Source organism: Rhinopithecus bieti, unplaced genomic scaffold, assembly GCF_001698545.2.
Source record: "Rhinopithecus bieti isolate Rb0 unplaced genomic scaffold, ASM169854v2 scaffold_73682, whole genome shotgun sequence".
Classification (NCBI taxonomy): domain Eukaryota; kingdom Metazoa; phylum Chordata; class Mammalia; order Primates; family Cercopithecidae; genus Rhinopithecus; species Rhinopithecus bieti.
The window spans coordinates 2,494,319-2,521,714 of record NW_016829166.1 but is presented as its reverse complement, the minus strand read 5'-3'; the positions used below and the strand labels follow the sequence as shown (position 1 = coordinate 2,521,714).

Sequence of the window (27,396 nt, the reverse complement as noted above, 5' to 3'; positions counted from 1 at the left end):
GGAGGATCCCTTGAGCCCAGGAGGTTGAGGCTACAGTGAGCCATTATCATGCCACTGCACTCCAGCCTGGGTGACAGAGCGAGATCCTGTCTCAAAAAAAATAGAAAAACTTTCTAGATTACATTGAAACATGTGACTGACACCAGGCTGCAATATCAATAATACAGGACTAGAAATATTTTAGTGAATAAATTTCCCACCAGAGAAGTTCACTTCAAGTGACATTATCTATAATATTCTTAAAAGAAAGAACTTGGGCTGGGCATGGTGGCTCATCCCTGTAATCTCAGCACTTTGGGGGAGGCCGAGGTGGGAGGATTACTTGAGGCCAAGAGTTTGAGACCAGCCTGGTCAACATCAAAAGAAAAAGGAAAGAAAGAAAATACTTAAAAGAGCACATAAAGGATATAAAAGACTCCAAGACATTCTATTATAAACATTAGGTATCAAACTAGTAACCCACCTGTCTTTTAGCTTCTCTCAGTTTTCTTTTGAGGGCTGTCAAAATTCTTTGTACTTCCCATAATCTTTCTTCTTTAGACAAATCCTTTATCCCACCCTGCAGATCTCGATGTAAACAATTCAAAAGAAATTCCTAGAAAGCAATGCCACACACTAAGTTGCATTCCATATCATCTTACCTTAAACTAACAACACGTGCAATTTCTAAAGATGAAGAATCAACTATTTTTCAATTATCCTTTATTTCATTAGAGTAAAATAATGGCACTTGATATGACTGAAAAATCATTCTTATTGTTTTGCCAATGAATTATTCGCTAATTTGTATTGGTTCAATAATACTTAATCAACATCCCCATCTCCAATGTCATCATCATTAACTCGTTTAAGAACTGGGAGCTCATGGCAGACACAAGGGAAGAAAAGCAAGCAGGGGTTTGATAAAGTGCATGCAAATAAATAATCAAATGTAATTAACTTTCTTAGTCTTGATTACACACATACACAAACACGGCATGGTTACTTCCATCAAAATAGCATAGTAAAAAAGCCCAGGATTTGGGCTCAAATCTTGGGTCTATAATTAATAATCACGTTACTTAACTTCCCTGAATTTTAATATTCTTATCTATAAAATATGGCTGATGACAGCAACCTTGTCCAAAAAAAGCAAACATTTTTTAGACTATTTACTACGTGCCTGGCATGTTTCATGTATTAGCTCATTCGTGGTAATCTTCACATCAATCCTTTAAGGGGGTCCATTTTAAAGCAAGAACACCAGTGCATAAGGTGGTTAAGAATTTGCCTAAAATCAGTTAACTAAGAGCAGAGCAAGAATTTAAAGCCAGGTCTTTTGATTCCAAAAACTATGCTCTTTCCACCATGGTATTCCGACTTATTCGGCATGAAACAGTACCAGATGGGAATTTCTGACTTGAGTGTGCCTCACATAGCTCCAGACACACACAAAGTGCTCAGGAAACAAGAGCCCATCACCACTGGACTCCACAATGGCCAATGCAGAGGCAGGCTGTGGCAGGCAGGGTGCACACACCTGTCTCCTGATCTCCTCCTTGATGCCCGCCTGGGTCTCCGGCAGTGTGGGCATCGTGGCCATGTTAGACCATCGCAGAGGTTTCGTCACTTGCTTTAGTACCACATTTCCAAAGAGTTCTTGCACATGTGTGAAAAACACATACAGGACTCGATTGCTGATCTAAGAAAAAAAGATTTACAAGAAAACCATTAAAATTATCATTCTATTTCAGTTATTTGTGTCTAACATAATATATCCTTTAATCCTGGACACATAAAGAAAATTCTACCCAGTACTGACAACACAATCTTTGCTAGTTAATGGTCAATTTAAGAAGAAAATGGTCAATTTAAGAAGAAAACTCATAAAATATGAGTTAAATCATGTATTCAAGCACCAGAAAGAATTGAAGGGGAAAAAAAAAAAAACAAGAAAAGGATAGAGAAGCTGATGCCCATCCATGTTTTTTTTCTTCTATCACTACAGTATTAACTGATTAAAACATCTTATGTTTTTTTGAGTATTGTTTTGTTTTTCTGTTTTGTGTTTTGAGATGGAGTCTCGTTCTGTAGCCCAGGCTAGAGTGCTGTGGCACATTCTCAGCTCACTGCAACCTCCACCTCACGGGTTCAAGCGATTTTCCTGCCTCAGCCTCTCTGGTAAGCTGGGATTACAGGTGTGTGCCACCATGCCTGGCTGATTTTTTTGTATTTTCAGTAGAGATGGGGTTTCACCATGTTGGCCAGGCTGGTCTCGAACTGCTGACCTCAAATGATCTACCCATCTCAGCTTCCCAAAGTGCTGCGATGACAGGCATGAGCCACTATGCCCAGCTAAAACATCTTATGTTCTTTATTTTCAACTTACTTTGAGATATTTTAACAGATACAATGGGCTGAATGAGGACCGTGAGGGAAGTGAGAGCACCACAGCAGTAAAACTGGGTTGAGGTTGAAAGCCCTCACTCCAGAAACATACCTGGACACAGCCAGCATCTGAGTGTGGATGTTCACATGCTAGGAGACCAGGGCATTAGGGTGGCTGAAAAGCTACTGCAAGAAATTATTTCCTACCTAAAACTTACTCTCACAACACACTTGACTCTTCTATGATACAACCACCTCTATTATATTATAGTAATATTAAGTATCAATGTAATAGTTACCAGATCCTGAAATCCTAATATGAATGATCAAACTAAAATCTGAGAAACATTTTGCTTTCAAAGTGTAACCAATGAGTAACAGAAGAATCATTATTTTTTAGAGACAGAATTTTGCTGTCACCCAGAGAGGAGTACAGTGGGATGATCATAGCTCATTGCTGGGCTCAAGCAATCCTCCTACCTCATCCTCCCAAGTAACTGGGACTACACATACATGCTACCGCACCCAGCTAATTTTTTATTTTTTTGTAGAGAAAGGGTCTTGCCATGTTGCCTAGGCGGCACTCCTGGCCTCTAGCTATCCTCCTGCCACAGCCTCCTGAAGTGCTCACATTAAAGGTGTGAACCACTGCCTGACTGAAAGACTCTTTAGTAAATGAAAACACACTCTAATAACAGTGACAGTGATTTACGGTGACTCAGACTACTGTCCAAAAACAAGGCGTAAGATAACAAATATAACTTATCATCTCCCTTTTTATTGGCCTGAGTAAAATATCATTAACTCTAATTAAAAGAAAACATATACTCTGACAGCACCAACTGAGCGGCAATAAAGGAAAGCCAAGTATGTATGTCGTAAAAAGATACCAATTAACACACTGAAATCCTCAGGCTAAATCTTCAACCAGACGAATTAACGTTAGGTCCCTTTGTGCCTGAGTCTGATGTGTGTCTGTGATATAATGAAGCAATAATGCTACTGATGAAATAACTGGCATCTCTAAAATTCTACACATGAACTCTAACTGTAGATGCCATGGGCTCCTCCTCCACAAATGAAGGATCCTTGTCATCAGACCTTGTTTATAAACCCACATCAAAGACTGTACCACATTCAAATTACATCACTACAAGCTAAAGGGCAAGTGTATTCATCATCTTATACACCGACACTGTCCAAACTATGAAAGGAAAAGACCTGTATTCAAGCTAATCCATTACCTGTCTTCTCAAGTTCACTGCTTTACATGTGACTCAGCAATAGAAAATCACCCCAGTTCCCCAGTGTCAGGACCAGAGGGTATGTGTGTAGAGGAGACCATGTACCTGCACAGTTGGGCTGAGCACTATAGAAATGTTCTGTATATTCATTTTTGTTTCCAGTTCCTTTGCGATGACATGGTCCATGTGCACAATGAGCCAAGAAATCAGAAGATAGTTACATTCTGGCAGTTCTTTGAGTAAACGCTGGAATTCCTGCACTTTCTCAGTCTCCGTGGTCCTCCCACAAGCCTCTTCAAATCTGGGCATAAGCTCTTTGGTAAGCAAGTTCTCTGGAAGGTCTCGCAGATACTGCTTCAGCAAACTGGCTACAGTGTTAGGCTCATATTCTTCCAGGTTTGTGGACTCCTCCCGGTCATAGGCTGCTTTTAGCTCATCCACCTTTGATTTAATTCCTTAAAACATTCAAATTCAGAAGAGAGAAGATACGGAGAAAAGAAAATCAAACATACAAGCTTTCTTTAGCATTACACCCACCCTTGCTAGGCAGATCTGAGAACAGCAACCTGACCAATAACAAACCTCTTGTTATGAAATATTTATCTGCTCAAAGGTCCTACAATTCCTCTGTAAACACCAACATGTAAGACTACACTGGCCGGGCACAGTGGCTCACATCTGTAATCCCAGCACTTTGGAAGGCTGAGGCAGGCAGATCACTTGAGCCTAGGAGTTCGAGACTAGATGGACAACATGGTCAAAATCCGTCTCTACAAAAATTACAAAAATTAGCCGTGCACGGTGGTATGCACCTGTAGTCCAAGTTCTTTGGGAGGCCGAGTTGGGACGAACAAGTGAGCCTGGGAGGTCGAGGCTGCAGTGAGCCATAATTGCACCACTGTATTCCAGCCTGGGCAACAGAGTAAGACATTGTCTCAAAAAATTAAAAAATTAATTAAAAGGCCGGGCATGGTGGCTCAAGCCTGTAATCCCAGCACTTTGGGAGGCCAAGACGGGCGGATCACGAGGTCAGGAGATCGAGACCATCCTGGCTAACACGGTGAAACCCCATCTCTACTAAAAAAAACTACAAAAAACTAGCCGGGCGAGGTGGCGGCGCTACCCGGGAGGCTGAGGCAGGAGAATGGCGTGAACCTGGGAGGCGGAGCTTGCAGTGAGCTGAGATCCAGCCACAGCACTCCAGCCTGGGTGACAGAGAGAGACTCCGTCTCAAAAAAAAAAAAAAAAAAAAAAAAAATTAAAAAAAGGCCAGGCGCTGTAGATCACACCTGTAATCCCAGCATTTTGGGAGGCCAAGGCAGGAGGATTACTTGAGGTCCGGAGTACACACTGTGAACCTGTCTTCTAAAAACTATAAAAATTAGCCAGCGTGTGGTGGGCGCCTGTAGTCCAGCTACTTGGGATGCTGAGCAGAGAATCACTTGAACCTTCGGAGCAGAGAGTTCAGTGAGCCGAGCATCACGCCAGCCACTGCACTCCAGTTTGGGTGGCAGAGCAAGACTCCACCTAAAAAAAAAACAAAAAACAAAAAAAACAAACAAAAAACTAACTTCAAAAGTGAATTTAACCAAAAGTAAAATGATAATTGAAAAGCTCAACAGTCAGAACAAAAGTCAAAGCAACCACGGATATATTAAGCAAATATACCCATCAATTCAGGAATTTGTTTTCAACGTAAAAACATCACATGGTGGCTCACACCTGTAATCCCAGTACTTTGGGAGGCAGAGGCGGGTAGATCACCTGAGGTAGGGAGTTCAAGACCAGCCTGGCCAACATGGTGAAACCCTGTCTATACTAAAAATACAAAAATTAGCCAGGCGTGGTGGCGGGCGCCTGTACTCCCAGCTACTCAGGAGGCTGAGGCAGGAGAATTGCTTGAACCCAGGAGGCGGAGGTTGCAGTGAGCTGAGATCACACTATTGTATTCCAGCCTGGGCGAAAAGCGAGACTCTGTCTCAAGGGAAAAAAATTCAAAAAAGGTAAAAAGTTAGACAAAAATTAAACTACATTCCAAGTGTAAGTCCTGCTCTACACAGGCAGCCAACTGCCTTTTCTAACAAGTCACAAGCCTGACAACAAAAACTGCAGCTTAGCGTACCTAAGTATGTTCCAAAAAGTTGTAGGTAAATTACTTTTTTATGTGTAAATATTGTACTATAACTGCAAAGGGTGAATTAGCTACCCAAAAAACCACTTTGAAAATATTCTCCATTAAATAATCCCCAACTAATTTCTATTTTAAAGTTTGGATTCTTTAAGTATAACCTTAATCTGAACAGAGCTGCAACAAAAAAATAAGGTTTGGGTTGCTAAGATCAAATTGTTTTGCTTATTGAACAAAAGGAAACTAAAGCAAACAATTTTCAAACATTACATGAGATTTTAAGTCTTTAGTACGATCTGTATTAAGGGACGTAATATAGTGACAGTGATTGCTCAGAAGAACACAAAGTAGTTTCTTGTTGTTTTTAATACTTAACACTTTCAGCCAATTATGTGAAACAAACTACAAATTAACGCTGACAGTTTCTACGGGTAAATGCCGTCTAAGGTGAACAGCACTTGAGGGTGAATATGGTACTTACATCTGGACTTTGGCATTCTTTATCCTTTGTGAAAATCTTTTAATGGCATTATGATAAATCTGTAACTTATCCAGTATTGACAAAATAAAATCAATAACAAAATACAAAAATAACACTATTATTTTTAGATAATCTTTATTTTGTGACAGAAAGTTAGAAAATAACTCCCATTTTCTTACTTTTATGACAATATGGGTAAACCATAAGTGATAATAACTGAAATTCTTGGCAAAGATTTTTTCTCTTCCTCATGTATATTTAATTCTCCCCCCTGCAGTACCTACCCAACAAATTGTACAAGTAGACAATTAGAATGTGTGTTTGGTTTGCCATTACTCCAAAACTGTTATCAAAATGTTTTCCTTTTAAAAATTGGACGCTACAAATAAAGTGTTCCACAGAAAGACAGAAAGAGCATACGGGTACACTTTAATGCAAAAAATACAAGAAAATGTAGATGAGTAAATTAAAATGTATAAAATCACTTAAATTGTCTTTCATATTCGTTTAAAATTAGATAAGCAAGAACTAAAACTTCCAGCAAAAGGTCTTAAAATGAATAAGTGAGAACTAACATCTCCAGCAAAAAGCAGTGTTATTATTAGCACTGTCCATGACAGTGCTATAAGCTGGGCTGACTACAGCACTCTGCCACAGGTGAGAGAATAAACCCAGAACTCAGAGCAGGAGCTCAGCCCTCGCTGCTGCAATGATGGGCAGCAGCTCAATCTGAATGCTTTACACATAGAGAAGAGGAGTTCTATGACTCTGAATTTCCAAAAAAATGCAGACATTAAAAGTAGGTCAGAGACACAAAGAATCCTTTGAACAAAGCTGTAGAAAATTTTCAGAGAAACTTTTACCTAAAACAAAACTAATCCATGGCTACTAAGACCATGTGAGAGAAGCAACTTACGTTATTAATGTTTAAATGTTTAAAGAATCAATTCAGCATATTATTCTTTTTTCTTTTTTTTTTTTTGAGATGGAGTCTTGCTCTGTCTCCAGGCTGGAGTGCAATGACGCGATCTTGGCTCATTGTAACCTCCGCCTCTCGGGTTCAAGCTATTCCCCTGCCTCAGCCTCCCAAGTAGCTGGGACTACAGGCGCGCGCCCACATGCCTGGCTAATTTTTTGTATTTTAGTAGAGACAGGGTTTCACCATGTTGGCCAGGATGGTCTCAATCTCCTGACCTCGCAATCTGCCTGCCTCAGCTTCCCAAAGTGCCAGAATTACAGGCGTGAGCTACTGCACCTAGCCAATTATTCTTAAAAATCAATTAGTTTAAATATGTTTATATAATACTAAGGAGTTATAAACTCAAATTCAATGCCTAATTTATTTCATTTTCTATAAAAAAATAACATTTTAGCCAAAATACTCTTAAATAATGGCATGTAATCTAGTGGATTATGTAACGGTTTTCCCAATTATCAAAAATATCTCCCCTTTCTCAGCAAAACTTAAATATCAAATCTACCTTCTAGAATTGCATATGAACCAATTAAATAAAAAAACTAAGTTTAATCTCTCTATATATTCTACATGTGTATGACTTAACAACTCATCATGAAAATACATGCGACCAACAAGTATTATTATTATTATTTTTGAGACAAGGTCTTACTCTCGCCCTGGCTGGAGTGCAGTGGTACGATCATGGCTCACTGCAGCCTCAAACTCCTGGGCTCAAGTGATCCTCCTGCCTCAGTCAACAATTGATTTTATAAAATAAATCTCTAAACAGAAACTGGTGATGTACCAAGAAAGTGAATAATGGCAATGTAGTAATTTGGAACACAGATGCTGCTACAGGTCAGGGCTTTCATCCTATCCTGGTATAAAAGTCATACTGCTTTCTAAGAAATCTTTTTTACTTTTAAATAATATACACATTGCTTGATTTAGATACCCAATCAAAACACACTCTTGCCAAATACGAAATTTAATTTGTATACATATGGAATAAAGATAAATAGAAAATCAGTGTGGCTAATATATGTAATAGTTGCATGTAGCTGACCAAAGCATTCACATATAGGGCCTAAACATTTACCACTTCTTGGTCTTTTGGCTGAAGTCAGGTGTAGTATCTGTTCCAAGATTTCTGGAGCAGGGAGATGGAACAGAAGCTCACTTGGACCACTCCATGTATTAACCGGGTATTGCAGTACCTCTATGAACCGTGCATCAAGAAAACAAAAACCAAAACCATTTCATGCCTCTTAGCTGAGCTAAGGAAATGCATTATATGACTGTGTCCATAAACGTGACTCTTGCCCAAGAAGATTCCTTCACAGAGTTAACTTTCCTTTTCTTGCTGATGGCCCTTGTATCACTGAGCCTCTGCTTACAGAGGAAAGAAGAAGAAGAAAAAAAAAAAAAAAAAAAGCAGGCGCCTGGGAGTGGTGGCTCACACCTGTAATCCCAGCACTTTGGGAGGCCGAGGAGGGCAGATCATCTGAGGTCAGGGGTTCGAGACCAGCCTGGCCAATATGGTGAAACCTTGTCCCTACTAAAAATACAAAAATTAGCTGGGTGTGGTGGTGCATGCCTGTAATCCCAGCTACTCAGGAGGCTGAGGCAGGAGAATCACTTGAACCCAGGAGGCGGAGGTTGCAGTGACCTGAGATCATGCCACTGCACTCCAGCCTGGGTGACAGAGCAAGACTCTGTCTCGAAAACACAAATAAACAAGCAAAAGAAAAAAATAAAAGCAGGGTCTGAATGCAACCCTGTTAAGCAATGCTACCAGTATACTTCACTTTGTTTTAGTCCTGGCTGCTGCAAGCTACGAACAGCTAATGTGAAATCCTCCGAATGGAAGGAAAATAAAAAACCAAACGCTGGAACACCAAAGAAAGGCTGGGGAGAGAGGTGGATTTTTGTGCAACTGGGAGGATCGAGGAAATGAATAAAGCTTAGGATCCAGGCCAAATTGTCCTCACAATATTTTTTCTTCCTTTGAAAAATGAAAGTGAAGTTAATTATTAAAAACCACCAAGTGAAGTGCGCATTCCCAGTACCTGATACTCTGTAGATGCCTTCACACTTCATGCCATACTTCTCTACGTAATCTATACATTCACGGAAAACGGCTGGCAGCCGAATGCCATCGTACATCATGGTCCTCTCTACTGCGTCAGCCAAAGGAATTCCAAAAATGGGTTTGAGATTTGGAACATCAATCTGAGGCACCTCTGGCTCCTGAATTGGCTTTTTCTTTTTCTTCTTTTCCTTCCACTGTTTAACAACATCAGCTGCTGTCAAGTCTTTCGACTTCTTCTCTTTATGTTTTTCTTCTTTGTGCTTTTCTTCTTTATGCTTTTCTTCTTTGGGTTTCTCTTTTATTTTAAAATCCTTTTCCTTCTTTTTAGAAAAGCTGGGCTTCTTGAAAACATGGATACCCTTGGACCTCTTCATTTTAGAAGGACTTTCTGCCTCATCTCCAGAGCTATCTTCCTGAAAGGCTGCATAGCCTTCAGCTGCCAAAGACACGGAGACAGTGTAAGTTATATGTTTGTTTAATGTCAAACTGTCCATATACTTTCTAAAAACAGAACCAAAAAACGGTGCCGCCTGGCACCAGCTATCTAGCTTTTCACTTCTTGGCCAATTCCTCCTGGGCACTTCCCAGCAAAGAAATGGGTTTCTTCTTAGTGAAAAAGATGTTGCAGTGACATCTCTTCACCACAAGAGGGGGACAAATAGATAGCAGTTATCATCCTTACAGTATTAGGAGGGGAAACAGGTTTTATATATGTGTGTAAGTAGAATTCTGGCAAACCAAACATTAGAGATACACCTGAAAGGCTCTACACAGAGGGCTAATGCAATGAATCCTTTTCTAAAATAGAGCGAGAATGCTTTCATCATGTGAGTCATGTCCTCTAACATCCTACAGGTTGAGTATTCCTTATCTGAAATACTTGAGACCAGAAGTGTTTCCAATTTCAGATTTTTCTGGATATTTGCATTATATCAGTTCAGCATCTCTAACCCAAAAATCTGAAATCCAAAATGCTCCAATGAGCATTTCCTCTGAGTGTCGTGCCAGTGCTCAAAAAGATTCAGATTTTGTAGCATTTTGGATTTTCGGAATAGGGATACTCGACCTGTGTCCACTCTACCTACTCTAGCTTTTCCAACTAAGTGGTGCCTGTCACTTTAGGCAATCTCAAAGCATGACGAACTTTACTCCTGTTGATGTGCTTCAGTTATTCCTCTGTCACACTTCACTCTCCTGTCACCAGCTGCTAAGTTCTTTATGGAGACTGAAGCAGGAACTGCAGACTCATTTAAGTAGAGGATTGAACTGGGAAATTCCCTCATCTTTAGATGGTGGCCAACTCCCTGCATCAGAAAGCTCTGGTTTTCACACACTGACAAATGTGCCCAACTGTTTTACCAACCATGTCACAGTTGTCAGAGTTTGGTTTTGTTGTTTTTTTAATATCTGTAACTCTAATTCTTTTCCTTAGCTAGCTACCTTGCAAGCTATTATATAAAAGACAACAGCTATTTCCTAAGTTACCCTCCAACTAAAATACCACGTACCACACACCAACCAGAATGGCAAGAATCTTAAGGACAAAATACAAAGATGCTTTTGCAAGTGGAATGTTCATACATTGCTGTTGAGAAGGTAAACTGGTACAAGCATTCTGGAAGATTGTTTTGCAGGGATCTACTGAAGCTGAAATACACATGGCCTACAAATGAGCAATTCCACTCCCAGGCACACACATAACAGAAATACAAAAACATGTACACCACAGAAGCACTATTCATAACAGTCAAAAACTGAAAACCACCCAAACAAGCAACAGTAGAACAGATTAATAACTCTAACACATAATGCAATGAAACCATATCTAGTGCAAAGATGAACAAATTACTGACACATGGAATAACATGAATTAATCTAACAAACATGTTAAGTTAAAGCTGCCTCCTCACGTATTTTAAGTTTGGCCTAAAGGTTTCTCTGTACATAGTGAACTGTAAGCTAACTGTGTAATCCTTCAAAAACAAATCAACTTAAAATATCATGAAGTCCAAAATAAGGAATACTTAAAATAACTCACTTTATTTGCTTTTAACAAACTAAAAAGCTATGTTCAAATGACTCATCCTCCCTACTGAATAGGCCCTCAAATGGAATGTATCATGGTATTTACTTAAGATAAATAACTACTTTAATGAAGGTTCCAATAAAGTATACCCCAAATAGCAGACATGACCTACCCAGGAAAAGATGCTTTAAGGGCAAAATTCCAGTATCTATCTGTTTTGGGGGGGGGGCCTTCGGCGGGGGAGAGGACAGAGTCTCACTCTGTCACCCAGGCTGGACTACAGTGGTGCAAGCATAGCTCACTGCAGCCTCGATCTCCCAGCCTCCTAAGTAGCTGTGACTACAGGCACACACCACCATGCTCAGCTAATTGTTTAAATTTTTGGTAGAGAGGGGTGTGGCTTTGTTTCTCAGGCTCTTGAACTTCTGACTTCAAGCAGTCCTCCCATCTCAGCCTCCGAAAGTGCTGGGATTATAGGCGTAAGCCACTGTGCCCAGCTCAATATCTACTTTCTAGACATTATTTTGAATTATTACTTCAGGAAATATCCAGCAGAAAACTTTGCCATTTCTGGAAACTCAGTATTTTTATTTGTGAGATTAAGTCCCCAAAATACAACTCTTAATATACAAAACTGAGACCCTGAAAAATAAAGAACAGAAAAATCAAACAAGAGTCTCTGCCTTGACATGTTTCCAGAAGACAGCTGGTACATGTAATTAGAATGGAAGTTTATTTAAAATATATCTAAGCCAGGCACGGTGGCTCACGCCTGTAATCCCAGCACTTTGGGAGGCCAAGGTGGGTGGATCACTTAAGGTCAGGAGTTCAAGACCAGCCTGGCCAACATGGCAAACCTATCTCTACTAAAAACACAAAACTTAGCTGGGCACAGTGGCGCACGCCTGTAGTCCCAGCTACTCCGGAGACTAAGACATAAGAATTGCTTGAACCGGGAGGCGGAGGTTGCAGTGAGCTGAAATTGTGCTGCTGCACTCCAACCTGGGCAACAGAGCAAGACTCTGTCTCAAAAAATAATAGTAAAATAAAATAAAATAAAAATATCTAAAGCATAGGAAAAAATGGCACTTACTCCTCTTTTCCTTTTTCTTAAATTTCCCTTTTTTCTTCCCATGATCTTTCTCATCATCAGACACTATATCAGGAGGCTCATGGAGGATGTCATGGGGAGGTGAAGGCTCTCCAGTGCGGTACAATCCAGGAAACTTAGTAGGGCTGATCTCTTCAGAGCTGGGGGTCCGGGTAAGCCCGCTGCCATGCTCCACCCTGCGGTGTTCACTGGGGCTGCTTGTCGGGGGCAGGAAGCACTCAGTCATGCTGATGCCCTGACTAGGAAGGGACGAGGTCTTCTCTGTTACCTATCCATTACACCTGCACCAAGAGAAAAAACATGAGCAGAGTCACTTAACACCAAGGAACAAAAACACCACAAATACACAGCACAGCATTTATAAATCAAAAATATTTTCTTCACAACCCCCTTGTAAAATACTCTTTCATTTTATTATCTCGAGATACATTTCATACATCACACATTTCAGTTCTCAGGGTTGAAAGCACTGAGATCTTCAAGTATTCAAAAAATAAATCAAATGAAAATCAGAGGTAGAGTTCCCAAAGTCCTTTAAAGGAATACAGAATTCCTTAAAAAAAAAAAGAAAAGAAAAGAAAAAAAAAAACTCATCATTCTAAAGTACTTCATTTTGACTGCTACCCAACGTAAAATCTTACTATTTTACTTCAGGACTAAACAACTATAAATAAGTTACAAAGACATCTTTATAACTACACGTGAACAGTTCAGATCGCAATTAAATTTTATAATTAAAATGATATATTTAATGAGTCACATAATTACAGACCACTATGATTCTATGATGCATGCAATTATATATACAGCTCATGTATCAATAATAACTACATTTTTGTACTGCAGTTATGCTAAAAGAAATGAAGGAACCCTCATTTAATCAATCCTAAAAGATATGCAAAACAGTTTTACTACAACAGATGCTACAAAGGGCAAATGTAAGAGGAGTTCAAAATTTGTTTGCACTGTTTCCCTTCTTTAGATGGTAGGTACACAGTCAAAGTACTGCGTTTAAAAGTCACTTGGATTAATTCTTATTCCTCTTTAATGTCATTATGACATTCATTTGAAATACTATCAGAATCACTTTCTCTCTTCGTGCTCACTTTATTTATTTTTTGAGATGGAGTTTCGCTCTTGTTGCCCAGGCTGGAATGCAATGGCGTGATCTCGGCTCACTGCAACCTCCACCTTCCAGGTTCGAGTGATTCTCCTGCCTCAGCCTCCTGAGTAGCTGGGATTATAGGCGCCTGCCACCACACCTGGCTAATTTTTTGTATTTTCAGTAGAGACAGAGTTTCACCATATTGGTTAGGCTGGTCTCGAACTCCTGGCCTTGGGTGAGTCACCTGCCTCGGCCTCCCAAAGTGCTGGGATTACAGGTGTGAGCCACTGTGCCCGGCCTCCCTTTGCACTCACTTTAAAGGTTAACTTTACAATTAAAAAAATCCATAAGCCATAAGTGACAATTCTGACCATAAACAAAGTCAAAAGCAAGCAAATGTAGAAAAAAAAAAAAAGAAAGTTGCAAATTGGGAGAGCTAATTTCTAAAAAGCAAAGAATTCTTAAATTAATGAAAATAGCAACCAATTAAGAGAACCAGACAAAGGATGTGAACAGGCAGTTCACAGAAAAGTGGCTAAAAAATGAGTGGAAACAATGTTCAACTTCAATTATAATTTTTTAAACAATGAACTATCACTTTTCTAATATGACAAGGGCAAAGAACAAAATGGCACATGTAAGATCCATTATGATGGTAAAGGACAGACGAAACAAGACTCACGAGAACACCCACTAACGGTAGAAGTGTGACACGATCCTTTTTGAAAAGCAATCTTATCGTAGCTATTACAATTTTAAATCTATTCTTTTGATCCAGGAATTCCGCTTTTAGGAAATTATCCTTCAGATACACTTTCACAAAAATGCAAAGATATATGCAAGAAAATATTCACTGCAGTACTGTAAAAAAAAAACAAAATAATCTAAAATGCTATCAATAGAATACTGATTATGGTTTATCCAAATAATAGGCTATAAAGTCACACACACACACACACACACACACATGCACACACACACACACAGTTTCTGAAAACATATCAGAAACGGTTAATTACTATTAACTCTTGGAAGCGTCATAAGGGTAGACTTTATTCTTTCCATTGTATCCTTTCTATATAGTTTGAACCTCACGTTGTCTATGTATTACTTCTATCACTTAAAAAAATGAAAAGGGGCTGGCACGGTAGCTCATGCCTATAATACCAGCACTCTGGGCTGCCAAGGTGGGTGGACCACTCAAGCCTAGGAATCTGAGACTAGCCTGAGCAACACAGTGAAACTTTGTCTCTAAAAAAACAATACAAAAAATTAGCTGGGTGTGGTGATATATGCCTATAGTCCTAGCCACTTGGGAGGCTGAGGTGGGAGGATCACTTGAGTTCAGGAGATGAAGGTTACAGTGAGCTGAGATTGCACCACTGCACTCCAGCCTGGGTCGCAGAGTGAGACCCTCTCTCAAAAAAAAAAAAAGAACAAGCTATTTTTTGATCCTGTAAAAATTATGCAGCATTGGCCGGGCGCGGTGGCTCAAGCCTGTAATCCCAGCACTTTGGGAGGCCGAGACGGGCGAATCACGAGGTCAGGAGTTCGAGACCATCCTGGCTAACACGCTGAAACCCCGTCTCTACTAAAAAATACAAAAAAAAAAAGCTAGCTGGGCGAGGTGGCTGGCGCCTGTAGTCCCAGCTACTTGGGAGGCTGAGGCAGGAGAATGGCGTAAACCCGGGAGGCAGAGCTTGCAGTGAGCTGAGATGCGGCCACTGCACTCCAGGCCGGGCGACAGAGCGAGACTCCGTCTCAAAAAANAAAAAAAAAAAAAAAAAAATTATGCAGCATTAAAAATCATGCTTTTGACAATATTTAATGATGTGAGGAAAAAGCAATTTTATTTACAGCATTATCAATTTAAATATGTAAATATATGCATAAAATAACAGGATATTAATAACAATTATCTCTGAATTGTAAGATTATGAGTGATCTAAACTTTCTTTTTGTCTTTCTGCATTTTATAAATGTTCTACCCAATATGCACTATTGCTTGTATAATCAGAAAAAAACATTAAAAACAAAAAAAAGTTTTCATTGAAGGATCAATAAGCATCAGTATAATTCTGTTATCTTAATGGGCCCTGACTTTTGGCTATCCGTTTTGATTTTGTTTTGTTTTTTTGAGATGGAGTCTCGTTCTTCTTGCCCAGGCGGGAGTACAGTGGCGCACTCTTGAGTCACTAAACCTGTCTCCTGGGTTCATGTGATTCTCCCGCCTCAGCCTCCCAAGTAACTGGGATTACATGTGCACACCACCACACCTGGCTAATTTTTGTATTTTTAGTAGAGACGGTGTTTCACCATGTTGGCCAGGCTGGTCTCTAACTCCTGACCTCAGGTGATCCACCAGCCTTGGCCTCCCAAAGTGCTGGGCTTACAGGTGTGAGCCACCGTGCCTGGCCTTGGCTGTCGTTGTTTTTTGTTTGTTTGTTTGTTTGTTTGTTTGAGACAGAGTCTCGCTCTGTCGCCCAGGCTGTAGTACAATGGCGGGATCTCGGCTCACTGCAAGCTCCGCCTCCTGGGTTCACGCCATTCTCCTGCCCCAGCCTCCCGAGTAGCTGGGACTATAGGTGCCTGCCCCCATGCCAGGCTAATTTTTTTTTTTTTATTTTTAGGAGAGACAGGATTTCACCGTGTTAACCAGGATGGTCTCGATCTCCTGACCTTGTGATCCGCCCACCTTGGCCTCCCAAAGTGCTGGGATTACAGGCGTGAGCCACCGCACCCGGCCTTGACCATAGTTTTTTAAAGTGCATTCTCTTTTGCCATTAATTGAAGTTTTGACAATCTAAGAGATGACAGTTTAAAAGGACCTAGAGTTCAACAAGGTAACAGTAATTATACATTAGCGATGAAGAAACTGAGCTCAAGTCCATGGAAGCTAAAACACAACTTGTGGGGCAGGAGCACAGCTTTACACTCCAGAAGAAAAAAAAAATTGCTCATAGATATATCACCCACACGGATACCATGTTGTTGTATACTTCTCTGTCTTTGCTCATTCTCTCCCAGGAATCCAGCCTTCCTCTCAATATTTTGTGTGGCAAATTCATACTCATCCTTTAACACTAGGCCTGCAATTGAGCACGATTTTGTAGATGATGGAAACATCCTAAATTTGGATTATGGTGATGGTTGCAGAAACCCATAAACTGGCTAAAATCATTAAATTATACACTTCGAGTGGGTGGATCTTACATGAGTTCTACCTCAATAAAGCTGTTTAAAAAAATCAAGCACCAGCAACACTTCTCCAAGAATCCTCCCTGGTGACCCACCCCATCCAGTATAAGCCACGAATATTCCTTTTCTGTGCCTGAGAACATCCTGAACATACCTCTTCACAGCGCTTACCATACTGTATTTCAATTACATATGCATGTGTTCACCTCGCTAACGGTGAGCTCCAACATTTCACATTACCTATGGCACACACTAAGTAGTCAAATGTTTATTTAATAAACTAATTGGTATCTTTTCTGTTCTCAACATATTTATTGTTGATGAGACAAATATTAGAAGAAATGAATCTTGCCCTGAGCCTTAAGTTCTAATTCAGGAAATAAAGAAAGGGAATCGACATTTTATTTGAGTTCCTGTGCCTTCTAGAAGTTTCACATGCAGTAATTTAGCTAACCCTGTAAGAAAAGCAGTATTTTCCATGTTTACAAACAGAGAAAGTAAGGCTCAGAGAGCTTAAATAACTTACCCTATATCACACAGCAAGTAAGAGATAAAACTGGGATCTGTTAGACTCAAAACACTTTTTTTTTTCACTGAACCACCCTTCATATATACACACACAAAAGGGAATACATACATTTATGCCAGGAGGAACAGTGTGGTTAAAGACACACAGGAACATTTGGGACTTAGGAGAATGGGGAGGACCAGCCTGACCCGGGCAGTTCTTGCTAAGAAGCAATGGGAAAGACATTAAAAGACACGGTGAGCTCAGACAACTGAACGCCGTGCTGGGGAGTTCAGCCCTGGTGTGGGAGGCATTACCAATTCCAAAGCCAGAAAGTGACAAAACTGGGGCTAAGAGAGGAGTAAGGGCAGGAATACCAGCAGCAAAATGCCAGACGGCTTTTGATCATTCACTCCTACAACATTTGTAAGTTATACCTATGTTTCCACGTTCTCCTGGTACACAATTATTTTGTTTCCATACTAGACTGATAAAGACAAGAAGACAGTTTTGTTCATGAAGTATTTAATAATCTCCCAAAAGCTGCTCTAAAGAAATATTTATTAACTTGTGCTACGGACTGAATGTGTCCCCTCAAAATTCATATATTGAAACTTAATCCCCGAGGTGATGGTATTAGGAGGGAGGGCCTTTGGGAGGTGACTAGGCTGTGAGGTGGAGTCCTCATTAATGGGATTAGTGTCCTCTTATGAAGACACTCTCTCCTCCTCTTATGAGTTCACCACCTCCATCCACCATGCGAGGACACAGCAAGAAGGCCCCATCTATGAACGAGAAAGTGGGCCCTCAGCAGACACCAAATCTGTCAGCATCTTGATCTTGGACATTCCAGCTTGCAACTAAAAGCAATAAATTTCTGTTGTTTATAAGCTACCCACTTTATGGTATTTTGTTATAGAAGTCCAAACAGACTAAGACAACTTAATTCATCTAGAGTTGAAGATAAGTGGAGCCACTAAAGGCAGACATGAAGGAGTGAGCGTCTGAGTGCAGGATGGTTTAGTAAGAAAGGAAGAACAACGTGTTTGCAATAGGACATATTGTTTGACCACTGGGGAGCTATAGCAAGCCTAAACTTCACTGAAGGAAAGGGCAGAAGAGAGAGGCTTCAAATGGTCCATAATAAAATTTAAGTATAAATATTCAAAGGTAAGAAAATAAACAACAAAATCAGAAATTCTTATTGCTGAAGCAAGAGGATACCTGGTGTAAATTATTAAAATTTGAATAAAGATTAGTTATCCCTATTCTTCCTGGGAAGTACAACTAAAATTCCCCGATCAGATTAAAAGAAGAAAGAAAAGAAAAAAGAAGAAAGAAGAAGAAGGAAGAAGAAAAAAGAAAGAAGAAGAAAGAAGAAGAAGGAAGAAGAAGGAAGAAGGAAGAAGAAGAAGAAGGAGGAGGAGGAGGAGAGGAAGAAGGAGAAGAAAGAAGAAGAAGGAAGAAGAGGAAGAGGAAGAGGAAGAGGAAGAGGAAGAAGAAGAAGAAGAAGAAGAAGAAGAAGAAGAAAGAAGAAAGAAGAAAGAAGAAAGAAGAAAGAAGAAAGAAGAAAGAAGAAAGAAGAAAGAAGAAGAAAAAGACTCTGAAAGGTAGACAGAAGGAGGCAGATCGGCTCAGTACCTCACGACAGGAGGAACATGGTGGTGGGTTCCCAGAGTTTTCTTCTATCTCACACCACAGACTTGGAATGATAGAAGCTGGGAAATCCAGAAATGCCAACAGGCATAGACAAAACAAGAAGAAAACAGCTACAGTATTCAGGACAGTAAGGTGTTGCAGTAAGAACAGACAATAGATCAGAGGAACAAACCGAAATTCCAAAAAGAAATGTACATGTGTATAGTTAATGATTTTCTTTTTTATTTTATTTTTTTTTATTTTTTATTTTTTATTTTTTTTTTTGAGGCGGAGTCTCGCTCTGTCGCCCGGACTGGAGTGCAGTGGCCAGATCTCAGCTCACTGCAAGCTCCACCTCCCGGGTTTACGCCATTCTCCTGCCTCAGCCTCCCGAGTAGCTGGGACTACAGGCGCCCGCCACCTCGCCTGGCTGGTTTTGTATTTTAGTAGAGACGGGGTTTCACCGTGTTAGCCAGGATGGTCTCGATCTCCTGACCTCGTGATCCGCCCGTCTCGGCCTCCCAAAGTGCTGGGATTACAGGCTTGAGCCACCGCGCCCGGCCGAGTTAATGATTTTCAACAACGGTTGCAGAGGAATTCAATGAGGGGACGATCTTTTTCAACAAATAGTGCTGGATAAGCATATGGGAAAAAATGAAGCTCAACTCTCTATGTCATATCATGTACAAAATATAATTCACGATAAATTACAGACCTAAAACTTAATGGCTAAAAACTATACAACTTCTAAAACATATTTTTGAGGGCTTTGAGAGGGTAAAAACTTCCCAGACACTACCAGAAAGCACTAACTATAAAATAAAAAACTGACAAATTGGACTTCTGCTCCTCAAAAGACACTATTAAGAAAAGAAACAGGCCAACCACAGTGGCTCGTGCCTGTAATCCCAGCAATCTGGGAGGCCAAGGCAAGAGGATCACATGAGTCCAGGAGGTAAGCTGCAGCGAGCCATGACCACCGTGCACTTCAGCCTGGGTGACAGTGAGAGGCCTTCTTTCGTAGAGAAAGAGAAAGAAAAAAAGATAAAATCAGTCAAGCCAAAGACTTGAAGACTACATTTGTGTGTGTGTGTGTGTGTGTGTGTGTGTGTGTGTGTGTATTTAACAAAGGATAAAAAATCTACTTAGAATAATAAAAAGATAAAAAACCCATAACAAAAATGGGCAGAGTTGAAAAAACAGTTTACAGAGGAAAATACAATATGAAAATTGATCATATGAATGGGGTAACTTGTCATACCCAAATAAAACTGAGTCAAGAAGCCAAGAGGAAAAAGCACTCTGGGCACACACACCATTGCTCCAAGAATGTAATTCTCTGCCAGCCTGGCCGCTGAAACTGCCTTCTGTAACCTGAAACCAGTTTTATCTAATCACTACCTAAGCAACCTGCTGCCACTCTAAGACTGGCTTTACCCACCGTCACTCACCACTCAGAGCCTGCCAGTCCCCCAAACCTTACTAGTGCTGATGAACTTTCTCACAAAGCAATATAAAATATCTCTCTTTTTAAAAATAAAACCCCAACCTTCTCTTTGTTCTTGAGACACAGCAAAGACCATCAGGTCTGTGTGAGTATGCCCTGAATTGCAATTCCTGCTTACCAAATAAAATGTTTTAAATGTAGAGATTTATCTCTATATTTTATTTCATTTCGACATAAGGATGGTTAGTAAGCCCAAGAAAAAAATATCAAATAAATGCAAATTAAAATCAAAATGAGCCATCAACAGACATCATCTAGAATGGCTAATATTTAAAAACAACAACAATCCCTAACACTGGTAAGGATATGGGGCACCCAGAAGTCTCACACATTGAGACTTGGAAAACTGGCAGTATCTTTACTTAAGCATATCCTTCTATAAGACCTAGCAATTCCACTCCTTATTTACCCAAAAGAAATGAAAACAAATATTCACCAAAAAACCCCTGCTTATCATCAGAGTAACTTGATTTGTAACAGCTAAAAACTAGAAACACCCACATTGCCAACAAACAGAAGACTGGATTCATATAAGGGAATACTATTCAGCATTTTTAGTAAGAAACAAATAATCCATATATACAACAAAACAGATAATTTCATAAAACTGCACAAGAACACAACAGAATACATAATGTATGACTGTATTTATAGTAAGTTCTAGAACAGGTAGTCACCTAGGTGTCAAATGTTATGAGGGTGGGGAGAAGAGGAAGGGGTTGAATACGAAGTAGCAAGAGAGAACATTCTGTGTTGATGGCCATGTTCCTATCTACATTGTAACAGACGTGTGGGCTATAAATATGTATACATTTAAGACTTATCAAAGTGTACATTTCACTAAATATAAATTATATTTCTTTTTCTTTTGAGATGGAGTCTCAGTCTGTCACCCAGGCTGGAGTGCAGTGGCACGATCTTGGCTCCCTGCAATGCCCACCTCCCGGGTTCACGCGATTCTCCTGCCTCAGCCTCCTGAGTAGCTGGGATTACAGGCGCCTACCACCACATCTGGCTAATTTTTGTGTATTTTTAGTAGAGACAGGGTTTCACTATGTTGGCCAGACTGGTCTCGAACTTCTGACCTCATGATCCGCCTGCCTCGGCCTCCCAAAGTGCTGGGATTACAGGCGTGAGTCACCACACCTGACCTAAATTATATTTCAATAAAAACTCTGAGAAGGAAAACAAAGGGCCATGAATGTCTTATAGAGATGTGATCATGAGCCATTAAAAAATATGGACGTTGGCCAGACACAGTGGCTCACACCTGTAATCCTAGTGCTTTGGAAAGCAAAGGCAGGTGGACTGCTTGAGGCCAAGAGTTCAAGACCAGCCTGGACAACATGGCAAAACCCCATCTCTACTAAACACACAAAAATTAGCCAGGCATGGTGGTGCATGACTGTAACCCCAGCTACTTGGAAGGCTGAGGCACAAGAATCACTTGAACCCAGGAGGCGGAGGTTGCAGTGAGCCGAGATGGCACCACTGAACTCCACCCTGGGTGACAGAGAGAGACCCTGTCTCAAAAAAAAAAAGAAAAGAAAAGGACTTTCCTTTTCAAATATGGACCTGACCTCATGAAATTTCAGAGCACAGGGGATAAAAAGATACCAAGTGTCCTGTAGGTAAGGGAGCTGGGGAAACAGCTTACATTCACACCCAATTATCACTATTTCTATCATTTCAAAATGAAAGCATGTGGCTGGTTCCTGTGTAAAAGAACAGTATCTCTCTAGAGAGAACTGAAGATTAAAAAAAAATTACTTCTGCAATAGCAAAAGTATTCAAAGTATAAAGCAAAAACCACATATCTAGAATTTTACTTTAGAACCAAAAACAATCGTACCTTTGAAAATGAGTAATATTTCAAGTAAGACGTACAGTTATGACAGTACTGAGATGAAACAAACAAGTTCACAAAACTAGACTCAAATTTAACTAAACAATAGTTTAAAAACATTCACTTCTCAGGCCGGGAGCCGTGGCTCACGCCTGTAATCCCAGCACTTTCGGAGGCCAAGGCAGGCAGATCACGAGGTCAGGAGATCGAGACCATCCTGGCTAACACAGTGAAACCCTGTCTCTACTAAAAATACAAAACAAATTAGCTGGGTGTGGTGGCACATGCCTGTAGTCCCAGCTACTCGGGAGGCTGAGGCAGGAGAATGGCATGAACCTGGGAGGCGGAGCTTGCAGTGAGCCAAGATTGCGCCACTGCGCTCCACACTCCAGCCTGGGCAACGAAGCAAGACTCCGTCTCAAACAAACAAACAAACAAACACTCACTTCTCTGAAGGACTAGGTTATACATTGTTCTTAAAGTAGTATTTTCTGCTCATATGCCAATATTAATCAGCACACACAGTAAGAATCAGTCACGCATGCAAGAGAACAAAGCAATATAAATAAAGATAAAGAAATTAAGAAAACTAATGTCTCCTGAAATTAGCTTTCAAGATTAAGTCTACTAGTTTATTAAACTTGGTACTATCCAAACATAAAAGGCCTATTCCAGAAAACAATAACTTGCTTAACTAGTTTACAAGTTAAACAGATTCAGTATTTTATAAATGCTCTTTATTAATAAGTATCAGGCTTCAGTTCACTAAAAGCAACCTTTCCTCACATTTATAGTTTTAAAAAATAATCTGTAAATTAAAATTCTCTAATCTAGAATTAAGGGAATCCAAATATTGACTTATCAATACCTTATATACTTAATACTAACCAGTATTAACATATTATTTGGAAATGTTATATTTTGTAGGCATTGTTTGCAGACACAACACATTCTTGTTTTTCCCACAATAAGGAAATAAGTTGTCCCAGAATTTAAAGACAAGAGTGTCCTTTGAGAGGACCACTAAGCACCCCTCATAATAAATGAAGAGAACTGTGACAATGCATCTCATGAAATTTCAGAGCACTGGGGATGAAAAGATGATACCAAAAAGTGTCCTGTGGGCGAGGGAGCCAGGGAAACAGCTTATATTCACAGGATCAGGACCAATTTGCCAACAGAAACACTGGAAGAAGCTTAAGGACATTAAAGAAGTATCTTCAAACACTGAATGAAAATTAGTTCCAACAATCATTCAAGTGTATAGTTAAAATAAATATCAGGAGAACTCGCCCCCAATATTTCAATGTAGGTTCTTTCTATTTTCCATAAGTGTTGGCCGGCTGAGAAATACAGAGAAAGAGTACAAAGAGAGGAATTTTACAGCGGGGCTGCTGGGGGTGACATCACATATCAGTAGGACCGTGATGCCCACCTGAGCCTCAAAAGCAGCGGGTTTTTATTAAGGATTTCAAAAGGGGAGGGGTGTACGAACAGGGAGTAGGTCACAAAGATCACATGCTTCAAAGGGCAAAAGGCAGAACAAAGATCACATGCTTCTGAGGAAACAAGACAAGGGCAAAATCAGAACTCCTGATAAGGGTCTGTGTTCAGCGGTGCACACATTGTCTTGACAAACATCTTAACAGAAAACAGGGTTCAAGAGCAGAGAACTGGTCTGACCAAAATTTACCAGGATGGAGTTTCCCAATCCTAGTAAGCCTGAGGGTACAGCAGGAGACCAGGGCGTATCTCAGTCCTTATCTCAACCACATAGGACAGACATTCCCAGATCAGCCGTTTATAGACCTCCCCTCAAAGAATGAATTCCTTTCCCAGAGTATTAATATCAATATTCCTTGCTAAGAAAAGAATTTAGCGATATCTTCCCAACTTGCACGTCCGTTTATAGGCTCTCTGCAAAAGAAAATAGGGCTCTTTTGCCTGNTCACATGCTTCTGAGGAAACAAGACAAGGGCAAAATCAGAACTCCTGATAAGGGTCTGTGTTCAGCGGTGCACACATTGTCTTGACAAACATCTTAACAGAAAACAGGGTTCAAGAGCAGAGAACTGGTCTGACCAAAAATTTACCAGGATGGAGTTTCCCAATCCTAGTAAGCCTGAGGGTACAGCAGGAGACCAGGGCGTATCTCAGTCCTTATCTCAACCACATAGGACAGACATTCCCAGATCAGCCGTTTATAGACCTCCCCTCAAAGAATGAATTCCTTTCCCAGAGTATTAATATCAATATTCCTTGCTAAGAAAAGAATTTAGCGATATCTTCCCAACTTGCACGTCCGTTTATAGGCTCTCTGCAAAAGAAAATAGGGCTCTTTTGCCTGACCTGCGGGTAGTCAGACCTTATGGTTGTCTTGCCTTGTTCCCTAAAATCACTGTTATTCTGTTCTTTTCAAGGTGCACTGATTTCATATTGTTCAAACACACGTTTTACAATCAATTTGTACAGTTAACACAATTATCACAGTGGTCCTGAGGTGACATACATCCTCAGCTTATGAAGACAACAGGATTAAGAGATTAAAGTAAGATAGGCATAAGAAATTATAAAAGTATTATTTGGGAACTGATAAATGTCCATGAAATCTTCACAATTTATGTTCCTCTACCGTGGCTCTAGTCGGTCCCTCTGTTTAGGGTCCCTTACTTCCCACAACAAATAATGCCATTTTCAGACTAACAGTCTCAAGAAATTTATTTTCCCAATAATTTACAATCTCAATAATATACTTTCTCAGTAATTCCTACAAAAGCAAGGCAGTAAATAAACAGCAGGAAGACTTGATTGAGATCCAACCCTACAATGCAGCAAAGGGAAGTCCCCATAAAAGCAAATCTGTGATCAACTAATCCACAGTGAAGCACGAGGAAGAAGAGCTCCAAGGAATGATGGAAATCAGATACATCTGACCACATGGAAAACAACAATAAGACATGTTGAAGAGTCACTGGAGCTTTTGGGATAAATCTGTCATAAGAATAGGCTGGGATGGTGGCTCACACTGCTAATCCCAGCACTTTGGGAGGCCGAAGAGAGAGGACTGCTTGAGCCCAGGGGTTTGAGACCAGCCTGAGCCACGCAGCAAGACCCCTATCTCTACAAAAGATTTAATTAGCTGGGCATGGTGGCACCTGCCTGTGGTCCCAGCAACTTGGGAGGCTGAGGTGGGAGGACTGCTTGAATCCAGGAGATCGAGGCTGTGGTGAGCCATGACCTCACCACTACGTTCCATCCTGGGCAACAGATCAAGACCCTATCTGAAAACAAACAAACAGTAAACAAAGCAAATGAAAATAAGAAACAACCATCAACTCTAAGAGAAAGAAAAATTAGATAAGAAAAAGAATCTGGGCCAGGCGCGGGAGCTCAAGCCTGTAATCCCAGCACTTTGGGAGGCCGAGACGGGCGGAACACGAGGTCAGGAGATCGAGACCATCCTGGCTAACATGGTGAAACCCTGTCTCTACTAAAAAATACAAAAAACTAGACAGGCGAGGTGGCGGGCACCTGTAGTCCCAGCTACTGGGGAGGCTGAGGCAGGAGAATGGCGGGAACCCGGGAGGCGGAGCTTGCAGTGAGCTGAGATCCGGCCACCGCACCCCAGCCCGGGCGACAGAGCCAGACTCCGTCTCAAAACAAAGAAAAAAAGATTCTGTAGTCCACTGTTCAGTATTATACAATATTTATCTAGTTATCATGATAACACTAATACTGACTTAATCAAACACTATGAAATGGTCATTTTGGAGGACTGAAGGCAGGGAACTGGGGAAAGGGTATAAGAAATCTAAACCCTCATCTGTCATAATACCTAGTTAACAGATAATGTCAAAAACTGGCATCTCAAGAAATAGCAGTTTTTTATGAGAAAAAAGGAAACAAATAGCAAAAGAAACATCTAAAAGAAAAAAAAACTAAGACTGAGAGAGATGCAAGGATGAGACAGGGAACAGTGTTTTCCTTTTAAGTCATTTATTACTGTGTTGGGGGCTGCACCCCCAGGACTGGTGATTTGCTAGAAGGATTCACATAACTCAGCATATAGTTTGCACTCACAGCTAACTAATATCTATCATAGAGAAAGAATAGAAAACAAGAGCAAAGGAAGAGGCACATAGGGTGAAGTCCAGAGGAAATCAGACACCAGCTTCCTAGGTCCTCTCCAGCTTCCTAGGGTCCTCTCCCAGTGTGTAACGCTGGACAGGTTCAATCTCTCCAGCAACAGTTAACGTGTGTGAAGTGTAGTCTACCAGCAGCTCATTAGATATGGGGAGCACATTCTCTTTTTTACATTTATAAGCTGAAATGGGACAGAAATAATCCTTCAGACTAAGCAGATAAAGTTTAAAAGATTTTATATCAACCGTGAAATTCTTCACATGATAACATGTTTGAGGTTTATGACCAGGACCCACTAAATGCAAACTATTCACATATACAGGCTCAAAAATAATTTCTCATACACATTCCACAGAGCAATTATTATCCAATTTAGTAGCTGTATAATTAATCCTTTCACATCTATTAACTTTGTTCAGGCTTGTATTTTAATCAAGATTTTACTCTTTATTTGGGTTATTTTCTGTACCCTTCTTCTATACCATGAGACTTAATCTTTATTTTAGCTTCTGCCCTACTCACATGCTTCAGACAAGATATGCAGGTATAATCAGTTTAGAAAATGTGAAATTCTCAAATTCATTATAATGAATATGAATGTATGAATGCCCTTTTCATGCTGATAACAACTCTTAAAGGATTAATGGACCAGGTGCAGTAGCTAGCGCCTATAATCCTAACACTTTGGGAGGCCAAAGCGGAAGAACTGCTTGAGCCCAGGAATTCAAGATCAGCCCTGGCAACACAATGAAACCCTGTCTCTACAGAAAATAAAAAATTAGCCAAGCGTGGGCCAGGCACGGTGGTAATCCCAGCACTTTGGAAGGCCGAGACGGGAAGATCATGAGGTCAAGATATTGAGACCATCCATCCTGGCCAACATGACGAAACCCCATCTCTACTAAAAGTATAAAAATTAGCCGGGCATGGTGGCAGGCGCCTGTAGTCCCAGCCACCTGTGAGGCTGAGGCAAGAGAACCACTTGAACCTGGGAGACAGAGGTTGCAGTGAAATGAGATCACTCCACTGCATTCCAGCCTGGTG

The 27,396-nt window shown here is 40.5% G+C and overlaps 1 protein-coding gene across 2 annotated transcripts in view; it reads right to left on the bottom strand.

The window, feature by feature from the left end:
- RALBP1 (ralA binding protein 1) overlaps positions 1-27,396 on the bottom strand; it is a 64,005-nt gene that overhangs the window by 11,219 nt on the left and 25,390 nt on the right. For both annotated transcript variants that reach the window (XM_017864679.1, XM_017864678.1), the window contains exons 2-6: positions 12,390-12,688; positions 9,248-9,706; positions 3,717-4,066; positions 1,520-1,681; positions 464-595 (exon numbers count right to left, since the gene is read on the bottom strand). In XM_017864679.1, coding sequence (XP_017720168.1) covers positions 464-595; positions 1,520-1,681; positions 3,717-4,066; positions 9,248-9,706; positions 12,390-12,633 — 1,347 coding nt within the window. In that variant the 5' untranslated portion in view covers positions 12,634-12,688. The remainder of the gene's footprint in view (positions 1-463; positions 596-1,519; positions 1,682-3,716; positions 4,067-9,247; positions 9,707-12,389; positions 12,689-27,396) is intronic.